Raw genomic sequence first — 12840 nt, forward strand, 5'->3', positions numbered from 1 at the left:
ATATTTAGATAAAAACGGCTACATTGGACCTTTAAATCAACTTTTTAATTCGCCCGCTTTTATACACGTCAGCCTCGGCGTGCTTGTGCAGAAGTAGAAAAGATGGCTGCTTGTGCAATACGACGAGGCTTTCTGACTACCGTCAGTAAATACAACAGGAAACACACACATCGAATATTGAGTATTATTGAAGGGAGTAGTGGACTTGAGGCGAAGAGACCCCGGTTGCCGTGTTTAGCATGTGGACTGCCCAACATTCAGCAGACGAGGTTTATGTCGTCACGGTAAGGGCTACCTTCTAAGCTAATGCGACCTAGCTAGCTAGCCAGTTCGCCCACTGTCTTGAATGCTGCCCAATGATGCATTAATAACAGCCACGTTGTATTCCTTCTCGCTTCCATGCGCTCTCCTCCTCTCACTTCTTTCCTTCGCTTGTGGAGTTCTATGCACAACACATCAGCTGTATGTGACCAGGCGGGGGGGAAAAAACAGCCTACATCGTTGTCACTATATTAGCTAAAGTAACGTCATAGTCAGCATAGCTAATCTAACTAACGCGTTAGTAAACCCGGTACAATCATACAGTAACGTTAGTGTACATTCAGTAAGTATTTACACCGGTGGGCCCCGGTGGAAATAGATTTGTAATACCAAAAGCTTACCTTGACTTGGAAGACATCCAGTGTTGTGTTGGAAAGTCGCAGCCAGCTAGCTAACATAACGTCCCCCTGTTTCTGTAGGCTAAACCAGCTAGCTGCATTTGCTAAGTATGTGATGCTTCTCCATCATTTTGGAAGTAATGTATTCGTTAAACTATTGTCTCTCTCTCTCTCTCTCTTTGAGTCAACTACTCAACATTTTATGCAGTGCTAGCTAGCTGTAGCTTATGCGTTTAGTACTAGGTTCATTCTCTGATCCTTTGTTTTGACGGACAACATGTCAGTTCAGGCAGCAAGAGTTCTGATGGGCTGTAGGATGTCCTCTGGAAGTTGTCATAATTATTGTGTAAGTCTATGGTAGGGGGTGAGAACCATGAGCCTCATATGTTTGGTATTGAAGTAAAACATTTTTTTATGAAATTCACTGAAGATTGTCCTCCCCATCCTCCTCTGAGGAGCCTCCACTGATATACACTACCATTCAAAAGTTTGTGGTCACTTAGAAATGTCCATGTTTTCCATGAAAACATACATGAAATGAGTTGCAAAATGAATAGGAAATATAGTCAAGATGTTGACAAAGTTATAAATGATTTTTAATTGAAATTATTGTCCTTCAAACTTTGCTTTCATTAAAGAATCCTCCATTTGTTGCAATTACAGCCTTGTAGAACTTTGGCATTGTAGTTGTCAATTAGTTGAGGTAATCTGAAGAGATGTCACCCCATGCTTCCTGAAGCACCTCCCACAAATTGGATTGGCTTGATGGGCACTTCTTACGTACCATACGGTCAAGCTGCTCCCACAACCGCTCAAAAAGGTTGAGATCCGGTGACTGTGCTGGCCTCTCCATTATAGACAGAATACCAGCTGACTGCTTCTTCCCTAAATAGTTATTGCATAGTTTGGAGCTGTGCTTTGGGTCATTGTCTTGTTGTAGGAGGAAATTGGCTCCAATTAAGCGGCGTCCACAAGGTATGGCGTGGTGTTGCAAAATTAAGTAATAGCCTTTCTTCTTCAAGATCCCTTTTACCCTGTACAAATCTACCACTTTACCACCACCAAAGCACCCCCAGACCATCAGATTGCCGACACCATACTTGACAGATGGCATCAAGCACTCCTCCAGCATCTTTTAATTTTTTCTGAGTCTAATGAATGTTGTTCTTTGTGATCCGAACACCTCAAACTTAGATTTGTCTGTCCATAACACCTTTTTCCAATCTTCCTCTGTCCAGTGTCTGTGTTCTTTAGCCCATCTTAATCTTCTTTTGTTGTATTGTATTGGCTAGTCTGAGATATGGCTTTTTCTTTGCAACTCTGCCTAGAAGACCAGCATCCCGGAGTCACCTCTTCACTGTTGATGTTGAGACTGGTGTTTCGCGGGCACTATTTAATGAAGCTGCCAGTTGAGGACTTGTGAAGCGTCTGTCTCAAACTAGACACTAATGTACTTGTCCTCTTGCTCAGTTGTGCACCGGGGCCTCCCACTCCTTTCTATTCTGGTTAGAGACAGTTTGCACTATTCTGTGAAGAGGGTAGTACACAGCGTTATACGAGATCTTCAGTTTTTTTGGCAATTTCTGGCATGGAATAGCCTTCATTTCTCAGAACAAGAATAGACTGACGAGTTTCAGAAGAACGGTCTTTATTTCTGGCCATTTTGAGCCTGTAATCAAATCCACAAATGCTGTTGCTCCAGATACTCAACTAGTCTAAGGAAGGCCAGTTTTATTGCTTCTTTAAATCACAAAGCCCTGACCTCAATCCTATAGAAAATTTGTGGGCAGAACTGAAAAGGCGTGTGCGAGCAAGGAGGCCTACAAACATGACTCCGTTACACCAGCTCTGCCAGAAGGAATGGGCCAAAATTCACCCAACTTATTGTGGGAAGCTTGTGGAAGGCTACACAAAACGTTTGACCCACAAGTTAAACAATTTATAGGCAATGCTACCAAATAGTAATTGAGTGTACGTAAACTTCTGACCCACTGGGAATCTGATTTAAAGAAATAAAATCTGAAAGAATTCTCTATTCTGACATTTCACATTCTTAAAATAAAGTGGTGATCCTTAAACAGGGAATTTTTACTTGGATTAAATGTCAGGAATTGTGAAACTGAGTTTAAATATATTTGGCTACGGTGTATGTAAACTTCTGACTTTAACCATACTCACATACAGTCCCAGTCAAAAGTTTGGGCACCTCATTCAAGGGTTTTTCTTTATTTTTACTATTTTTCTACATTGTAGAATAATAGAGAAAACAAACTGAAATAATGCCATGTAGTAACCAAAAAAATGTTAAACAAATAAAAAATATATTTTAGATTCTTCAAAGTAGCCCACTCTTGCCTTGCCAAGAGTGTACAAAGCTGTCATTCTCTCAACCAGCTTCACCTGGAATGCTTTTCCAACATTCTTGAAGGAGTTCCCACACATGCTGAGCACTTTTTGTCTTCAATTCCCTCACTGCTTTCCAACTCATCCCAAATCATCTCAATTGGTATGAGGTTGACTGAATTGTGGAGGCCAGTTCATCTGATGCAGCTCGCCATCACTCTCCTTGGTCAAATAGCTCTTACACAGCCTGAAGGTGTGTTGGGTCATTGTCCTGTTGAAAAAACAAATGATAGTCCCAATAATCGCAAACCAGATGGGATGGTGTATTGCTGCAGAATGCTGTGGTAGCCATGTTGGTTAAGTGTGCCTTGAATTCTAAATAAATCACAGACAGTGTCACCAGCAAAGCACCATCACACCACCACGCTTCACGGTGGGAACCACACATGCAGCGATCATCTGTTCACCTACTGTGTCTCACAAAGACATGGCGGTTGGAACTAAAAATCTCAACTTTGGACTCATTGGACCAAAGGACAGATTTCCACCGGTCTAATGTCCATTGCTTGTGTTTCTTGGCCCAAGCAAGTTTCTTCTTGTTGGTCTCCTTTTTGGTAGTGGTTTCTTTACAGCAGTTTGACCATGAAGGCCTGGTTCACACAGTCTCCTCTGAACTCGAGGTCGACCGATCAATCGGACCGGCCGATATCAAGTTTTCATAACAATCGGAAATCGGTATTTCTGGACACCGATTTGGCAGATATATATTTTTTACACCTTTATTTAACTAGGCAAGTCTGTTAACCCACCGTTCCTAGGCCGTCATTGAAAATAAGAATGTGTTAACAGACTTGTTCAGGGGCAGAACGACAGAGTTTCTCCTTGTCAGCTCGGGGTATTCAGTCTTGCAACAGTAGTTAACTAGTCCAACGCAAGTGTAGCATTAAACTTACCTTGTAAAAAAACAATCATAATCACCAGTTAACTACACATGGTTGATATTACTAGATATTATCTAGTGTGTGTCCTGTGTTGAATATAATCTGACTTGAGCATACAAGTATCGAAGTATCTGACTGAGCAGTGGTAGGCAGAAGCAGGCGCGTATACATTCATTCAAACAGCATATTCGTGCGTTTTCCCAGCAGCTCTTCGTTCATTATCTATGATTGGCAGATATTTTGCGAAGAGCTACAATGATTGGCACATTGCACAAGCTCCTGTTGTCAGACAAGTCAAGTTGTTTTTTAGTATATCCCAACTTACAAATCAAACAGTGCCATATGTTGGCACTTTGTTGCATTTGGTAACACACAGCTTATAGATGGAACTTAACTTGCAGGCAAATCTGTGCATATTTTCAGTATTCATAACTAGACAGACATTCTCTAGTTACAAGCCATCAGACTGCTGAACACTTGAACTGGACTGACCCCCTGCTCTGACTCTGCACCTTAGCACACACAAACACATACTGTACATTCATGCTACACTCACATTGTGACTGTTCCTACCAGACTCTTATTATACTACTCAATTTATATACTTGCCCCCCCTTCCCCAATACAAGTGTAAATATTGGATTCAAAATTGTGCCTTCCTGTATTATACGTATGCAACAATGTTTATTTTATTTCTCGTTCCATTGTCTTAGGACCCTGCAAGTAAGAATTTCGTTGGACGACGTATACCATGCGTATCCCCTACATACAACTAATAAAACTTAAAACAAGTGTTGTTTTCAATATCCAGGCAAGACATGGAAACTAGCCAAAGAAAATAACAAAGGTTGTGGAATGTTACTATGTGCTGCAAGTAGGGCTGTCCCTGACAAAAAAACAAATCTTAGTTGACCCGAGAGTCATCTGTAGATTGGTCTAAATTTGTAAAGATATATTTCCATATAGACACATCCTATGTGTGTAAATCAAATAAACGATATGTACTGAGCTTCTCTGGTGCTTTCTTAAGCACAGTTTGAACTTAAGACACAAATGACTAGAGGGAGTCTGACCGCAATTGATTTGATTGTGCCAGGCCGGGTTCAGACTGCGCTGTGTAAAATGACAGTGGTTGACTGCGTGACTATCGCCCGTTGGTCTCTCCTCCATGCTGCAGGGATCACCACACACCACTGCAACATAATTACAGCCATTTCTGACAAAGTGTTACCGAAATCCCTTGTTTGTTTAGGAAAAACATTCCATATTCCCTCGCAAGCAAAGATTAAATACTGCTGAATTTGAAATTGTTTATCTGACTTGTGAGGCTTGGTGCTCACTGACTCAGTAGGCTATTAAACACTCACAGGCAACAGAAGCAGGATCTGTCTTATTTCTGTAGATGTATATGGATGATTTATAAAGCCAGGCACATTTTAACGTTAGACTATTGGTTATAGATCTAATTTAAGTTGGCGTTTCCTCTCCTCACCTTAGACAATGAAGGCAAGGGCTGTTTTCTTGTCTCTAACTCTGCTCCTGCCTCCACCGCATTGTTCTCAACACCAATATGCTGGTGAACTTTGCATCTATGGACATGGCAACATGGTCTAGGAAAAGGTGCCAATTCAACAGCGCACTGATGGGTTTCAGAACCACGGACAGCAACCGCTATCCAATGTGGGAGAAAGTGCATTTGTTAAATATTATTTGCACCATTTGTTCATATAACCATATACAATTTCAAGAGCACGACTTAGCTTAATGGACCGTGCCATCCTCACGGCACCAACAATGGATCAGTCCACTCAGACCGATGTCTTGTATACCATTATTTATTTTTTGTTATTGCTCGCCTAAAGAAATCTCGGTCAACCAACAGCCTATCGACCAATTTACTAAATGGGGTCAGCCCTAGCTGCAAGCCTGGTTGTTTTCAGACCGGTCAAAGTGGGAGTGTAGTAGAGGTCTTCTCATGTCCTAAAAGTTGGCCCTGGGACCCGAGAGCAATCGCACCCAAACTTGAATGCACCCGATCCGTACCCTAATGGGTCCGAGCCTAGACCAGACCCAATTGGACCCGAGTGACAATTACATTTATCAGCCCTGTTGCTTTTCTGGTTAACGAATAGATATTTTATGTTGGCTAGGCTTTCTATAAGTCAATAAATTAACTTTATTAGTGTGAAATACATATGCTATAGACCCGATGACAGCGCTGTATCAGCTGTAGATCCATAGACCTAATGACAATCAAACAGGACCTGACCAGGACCCGAGGGAGAAATTAGACATTTGGACCCGGGTCTCCGGTGTTCGGGTGAACCTGTGAAGACCTCTAGAGTGTCGACTTACATAGACACTAAGCGTTGGCAACATATTAGTTCACTTTTTGTCTGAGTGGAAGAACGTAGAGCGCTTTGGACCCATCTACAAAGCCTGATCTGCTGTTGATTACATAAGAGTGCAGGTTTGCTTGAGCCAGCACAGAGTAATGAGTCCTATTTATTTGCTTCCCTCGTGCCAAGGGAATAAATGTAGAGGGGGTGGAGGGCTTGGGTTGACATGGAGCCCACGATGTTAGCAATTGGAAGACCGATCCAGCACCAGCTTGTAATTCTGTCTATACTTTATGTAAATCTTGTAATGTATTGTTGTCCTGTTCTTTCTCTCTCAATGATAACCTCCATGAAATGAGGAAATATTGTTGCTGATCTGACTCTCCGTTTTTAACGATGTATTTGATCTGGTATTTCACCAGCCTGGTTGTTGTTTTTCTTGTCAGTGACCATATTATAATCAACCTCTGCCAGTAATCCCCAACATAGCTGATGAACACGCAAGCCTTTGGTCAGATCTCTTCCATATCATCTGCCAATAATATGTATATTTCGAGGCGCCACGCAAAACTAAATCCCCCATCAATATCACCCCCAATGTTTTGAAAAATAAAATAGATCTGTCCAAGTATGAGTGACTTGAACACAGCCAGCTGTTGTTCACAATACCTTGTTGATATAATACTGCAAAGGGAATGACAAAGATTAGACTTGGAATTTGTTTGTTGAACTTTGATAAATCTAGCTGTTTTATTCAATTTGTCTGATTTGAGATGAAGCTTTACTCCAAGGGGGATGACTATGAGATGACATGTCATCTCAGTGCTCATGTTGCGTATTGTGTGCACTAGGTTCCATTTCCAAGCTGCTACAACAGTTGGCTAGGTGAGACTAATGTAGTTCTACAGTGTGATGTAGAGGTCTTCTTGGCTCCAAAGTTCGACCCGAAGACCATTTGACCCGGACCCGTTCATAATAAAAAAATATTTAAAATAGGGGGACCCGAGAACGATCGGACCCGACTACAACCATACCTAGACCCAACCCATACACCAACAGGTGTCGGGTCCACGTTTACACCAAACCCAATTGGACCCGAGTGAGAAAATGATGTTTGTCAGCCAAGTTGCTGTTCTGGTTTACAAATAGGATCTGGGTCGGATCTCAGGTATTCAGGTTCGGGTGGACCCGTGAAGACCTCTAGTGTGACGTGATTTTGTTCCTGGTTGTCATAGTGTGGCCTGTGTTTTGGCAGGAACAGGCCAGAGGGGAAGGTTCTGGAGACGGTGGGAGTGTTTGAGGCACTGAAGCAGCATGGCAAATATGAAACAGGCCAGGTAAGATGGGCAGCGCCCTGCGGTTTACCCATCCAGACCAGAACTATTGGTCCAGCCCCCTAGCCTATACTGTAGTTGCCCTTGTCACAAAGGGTGTTTCCAACCTCAAGTCTGTTTCGCCATGTTCTCTCCTCAGCTCTTCCTTCATAGTGTGTTTGGCTACAGAGGGATCGTGTTGTTCCCCTGGCACGCCCGTATCTATGACCGAGACGTCATTCCTCCCATGTCTGACAGGTGCATATTACATCTTAGTGTGTTTTTAATGGTTGTGTGTATGTGTGTGTGTGTGTGTGTATATATATGTATATATGTATATATGTATATATGTATATGTATATGTATATGTATATATGTATATATGTATGTATGTATGTATATATGTATGTATATATATGTATATATGTATGTATATATGTATGTGTTTGTTTTAAATAAAAATTACACATTGTTTTAAATAAAAATTACACCCATGTCCCGTCCTCAGCAAGCCAGAGCCTCCTGGTTCACACGGGTCAAAAGAGGTGAAGGGGAAAACTCATACCTATTACCAGGTCCTCATCGACACGCGGGATTGCCCTCACATAGTACGTAACCTCTGAACACAACCAATGCTATGCCATTGTTCTTACTGACTAGGCCTAAATGATGACATATACCAGACTGCCAGTCTTCTAGTTGTTTCTCCTGTTGTGTTGACAGTCTCAGAGGTCTCAGACAGAAGCAGTGACGTTCCTGGCGAACCATGACGACAGCAGAGCCCTCTATGCCATCCCAGGTAAACAACACATGATCCGCTGCTCCCTGTGTAGTAAATGGCTACGTGCTTTGATTTCTTTTCAAACGGGGACCATTTGAATTTTCCCACCACCCACAAAAATGCATTGAGTTCTTATCAGGAAATGGTACTGTCCGTGCACGAATAATCTTGGCTGCCACGTGATTTTGTACTAACCTAGTTACTTCCTTGTACTATTTCTGTCCCTGTCATCCTCCTGACTGACTGGGCATTTTGCCTGGCTGTCAATGTGTGTGTTTCAGGTCTGGACTATGTGAGTCATGAAGACATCCTGCCCTACAACTCCACAGAGCAGGTCCCCATCCAGCACGAGCTGTTTGAGCGCTTCCTCATGTTCAACCCTGACAAAAGTAAGCGCCAGCCACTCGCTGCTTTCCGCTTTCCACGTGTCATTTCATTGTACAGCATAGTACACACTGAGTGTACAAAACATTAAGGACACCTTCCTTATATTGAGTTGCACCCCCCTTTGCCCTCAGAACAGCCCCTGTTGTTCGTGGCATGGAGTCTACAAGGTGTTGAAAGCGTTCCACATGGATGCTGGCCCATGTTGACTCCAATGATTCCCACAGTTGTCAAGTTGGCTGGATGTCCTTTGGGTGGTGCACCATTCTTGATACACAAGGGAAACGGTTGAGCGTGAAAAATCCAGTAGCGTTGCAGTTCTTGACACAAACCGGTGCGCCTGGCACCTACTGCAATACCCTGTTGAAATGCACTTAAATCTTTTGTCATGCCTATTCACCCTCTGAATGGCACACATACACAACAAAAATCATTCTTTAACCTGTCTCCTCCCCTTCATATACATGGATTGATGTGGATTTAAGAAGTGACATCAATAAGGGATCATAGCTTTCACCTGGTCAGTCTGTCATGGATAAGAGCCGGTGTCCTTTGTTTTCTACACTCTGTACATTTCCAGTCATTTTTTGGAACATTCACAAATTCCAACTTCTTCCAACTTAAACATTCAGTAGTACTATAAAGTGTTCAAAGATTTTTTTTAAATTCACAGGTACTGTGAGGTATACAATATATCCAGTTACTTTGTGGGCATTCACGTGTGTTACAACTGTGTAAACTGAGTATCCTGTGTGTCCAGCCACTCAAGTTCCCCCGTTCAGTGCGAGGGACACTCTGAAGGCATGGCAGGAGAAGAACCATCCCTGGCTGGAGCTGTCCGACGTGCACAGAGAGACGACTGAGAACATCAGGGTCACCGTCATCCCCTTCTACATGGGCATGAGGGTAAGGATGATGTCGCTGTTTGGACTATGAGGCTCTTTCTCAAATCTGCCCTCCTTGTAGCTTCTTCTTTGTTATTTTGTGATATCCAATTGGTAGTTAGTCTTGTCCCATCGCTGCAAATCCCGTACGGACTCAGGAGAGGCGAAGGTCAAGATCCATGTGTCCTCCGAAACATGACCCCGACAAGCCGCACTTGACCTTCACAAACTGCCCACTTAACCCGGAAGCCACCAGCACCAATGAGTTGGAGGAAACACCGTACAACTGGCGAGTGAGGTCAGCTTGCAGGAGCCCGGCCCACCACAAGGAGTCGCTAGAACGTGATGGGACAAGGACATCCCAGACGGCCAAACCCTGTCCTAACCCGGACAACGCTGGGCCAATTGTGCGCCACCTCATGGGTCTCCTGGTCGCGGCCGGCTGCGACACAGCCCGGGATTCAACCCGGGTCTGTAGTGACGCTTTTAGCGCTGCAGTGCCTTAGACTGCTGCGCCACTCGGGAGCCCCCCTTGCAGCTTCTTTTTAGTGCTCTGATCTGAAAGAACTGACCAGGTTCTTCCACCATATTGTTTTCACCTCAAGTCTTTTTCAATCAGTGCAGATGAAGGGGAGGACAGGTTAAGACATTGAGAGGGAGCCTCTGTTTTTAATTATGTCAGTTGCTATCAAATAAATATTATACAAGGTACTATGAGCTCTTTCCATAACTCAACCCTTTTTAATAATGTTCTGCTCGTCCCAGAGTCCTCCCACTCTGTCATGATTCTTATGATGATCTTGAATCTGCCCGAGCACACACAATAAATACAGTATTTTCTTTCTCAGGATGCTCAAAATTCTCATGTCTACTGGGTAAGTAGCATTTACTTTTTACAATTCCCTGAAAAAGGACAAATAATTTGCGCTTTTACCAATATATGATGTAGGCCTCGTCTATCCAGTCAAGGGTACGAATGTAGACTGTAAGAAGGGCAACATAATGTGTACCCGATGCTTATATGGTGTGTGTGTCAGTGGCGGTACTGCATCCGCCTGGAGAACATGGGCAGTGAGGTGGTGCAACTGAGGGAGAGACACTGGAGGATCTTCAGCCTGTCAGGCACCCTGGAGACGGTCCGAGGCCGGGGGGTCGTAGGTCGGGTCAGTAGTACAACCGCCACCACACAATGGAATTACAAACTCAATACCTGTGTCTGAATCTTACTAAATGCCAAAACACTTCCTCTGTCCTTATTTCCTCAATTCCTCTCTGAGCTCATTGGCTGAGAGGATCTATGGTCAGAGGAAGCATGTATTTGACACAGCCACTCATACAGTATGTTACTTCCACGACTGAGTAGAGGCTATAACCTATGGTTTTTGTCTCCAGGAGCCAGTCTTGTCCAAAGAGCAGCCAGCCTTCCAGTACAGCAGCCATGTTTCCCTTCAAGCACCCAGTGGACACATGTGGTAACTACTTCAACACAGAGTAACATGTTGGAGCTGCGTTATTAACATGAGTTAAGAGTATTGCAGCAGACACTGCAGTGCCTGAAATGCAGGTTTATAGATGTTCTGGTCTGAGAATTACTTAATAAACTTTTTTGTTTTGAACCTGGTCCTTGCCCGTAAACATGAGCTGGGGAAATATTAAAATATTAATTGACGTTTGAGTGAATCTTGCACAGATTTACAGGCAAGTAATCAAACGATCTAAAACAGACGGAAACGCAAGAGTAACTCTAGCTTTCCAATATCAAAAAAATAACATCAACCTTTCTCCCATTTTAGTACAGAGGTGTGATGGTCAAGATTGTAATGATGCTCTCTCTGTGCAGGGGGACGTTCCGCATTGAGAGGACAGACGGCTCCCACTTTGATGTTCGCATCCCCCCGTTCTCCCTGGAGAGCAACAAGGACGACAAGGCTCCCCCTGCTGGCTACACCTCCTGAAGCAACGCAGCAGCAGGGCCACGTCCCTCAGCGCAGTCGAACAGCCAAGCCATCCTTAGGAACGGATCAAAACCCTTCCTCTGCTACTTTTCCTCATTTGAGATTAAGAAACGTATTTAATCGAGCACATTGAAGTTAGATTTTCAATGAAAGGGGACAAAACATGTCCTCCCAACACTGTTGTAGCTAATGAAAACTTCACCTTTTTAGTGGAAAGGAGAAGGACAAGCGATCTGTCACAGAGGTTGTTGATTGAGATCGTTCTGTGTAGGCAGAATGGCTCGGTGAGCACTGATGGTATTCGCTTGTATTGTTATGGGAATAAAATATGCCAATTGTTTCTCTCAGCTGTAGTTGCTTGACCCAGAGGTAGACGTCTGAAGCCAGTCTCCCTTGTATTTTATTGGTGTTTTTAAGTAGCTCAAATTAGCGGACCCGGTGGGAAACCATTTGGAAGGACTTTACTAAATCCAAATAGAACGTGTCCAATAGTAGCCCTACTCTTTAAGAGTCCTCAGTCAAGTCTAGACCTCATGTTGCTCTCTGATCTATAGTGTTCTGCAAATTCCTCTGAGTGTTTGGCTTGTCTGTCACTTCTGTGAGCCTCCATGATGGGGCCTGTGGTGGAACTTAGAAAAGGGAAAGAACCTGTGGCCGTGTCTCAAATGGCACCCTATTCCCTATAAAGTGCACGGGCCCTGGTCAAAGTGGTGCACTGTATAGGGAATAGGTTGCGGTTTGGGATGAAGCCTTTGAATGTAATAATAAAGTGAATACAGGAGAAATAGTGACCCACGTTGATGTTACCAACTGTAGGTTTGGCTGATGTGAGGGCCAGGTTCAGAAGGGTGCAAATGTTCTGTTTCAGATAAATGTCATGCATAGAGCAGACTTGGTTCCTCCTTCGACATGAGAGAATCATGTCTGTTCCACACAATGCATTTATCGGAACATTTCATGTTGCGCCCTACAGAATTTCACCATGGTGAGGGAGGTGTCTGGGAGACTGACTGGCTGCGACGCTGTCCTAGTCTGTAGTATCCATCCCTTGAGTCAGTTCTGTGGGTTGAAGTCTCAAACTTAGATTTTGCCTTGTTAAAGGAGGAAACTAACTTTTGGATGGGTGTTGTGAAATTACTGTCCAATGATTTGAATGATCTGTAAAATAAAGTTGTAAAGAAAAATAAACATCAATTTCAGAGATTGTCCATTTGCTGATTGAGACCGTGACTGTTAGTCTA

General features: G+C 43.4%; 1 protein-coding gene across 2 annotated transcripts; it reads left to right on the plus strand.

Annotated features, from left to right (window-relative positions):
• The first annotated feature begins 100 nt into the window (after nt 1-100).
• poldip2 (polymerase (DNA-directed), delta interacting protein 2) lies at nt 101-12800 on the plus strand. Of its 2 annotated transcripts, none has more exons than XM_024444640.2 (11): nt 101-284; nt 7538-7619; nt 7756-7853; nt 8104-8203; nt 8319-8394; nt 8658-8765; nt 9521-9666; nt 10493-10519; nt 10682-10807; nt 11037-11116; nt 11485-12800. In XM_024444640.2, exons 1-11 carry the CDS (start codon nt 103-105, stop codon nt 11597-11599), a joined length of 1140 nt encoding a protein of 379 aa, XP_024300408.1. In that variant the 5' UTR covers nt 101-102; the 3' UTR covers nt 11600-12800. The 2 variants fall into 2 exon arrangements, with proteins under 2 accessions (XP_024300408.1, XP_024300409.1); XM_024444641.2 differs by having other exon boundaries at nt 7544-7619.
• Nucleotides 12801-12840: the final 40 nt, after the last annotated feature.

Source organism: Oncorhynchus tshawytscha, linkage group LG14 (assembly GCF_018296145.1).
Source record: "Oncorhynchus tshawytscha isolate Ot180627B linkage group LG14, Otsh_v2.0, whole genome shotgun sequence".
NCBI lineage: Eukaryota > Metazoa > Chordata > Actinopteri > Salmoniformes > Salmonidae > Oncorhynchus > Oncorhynchus tshawytscha.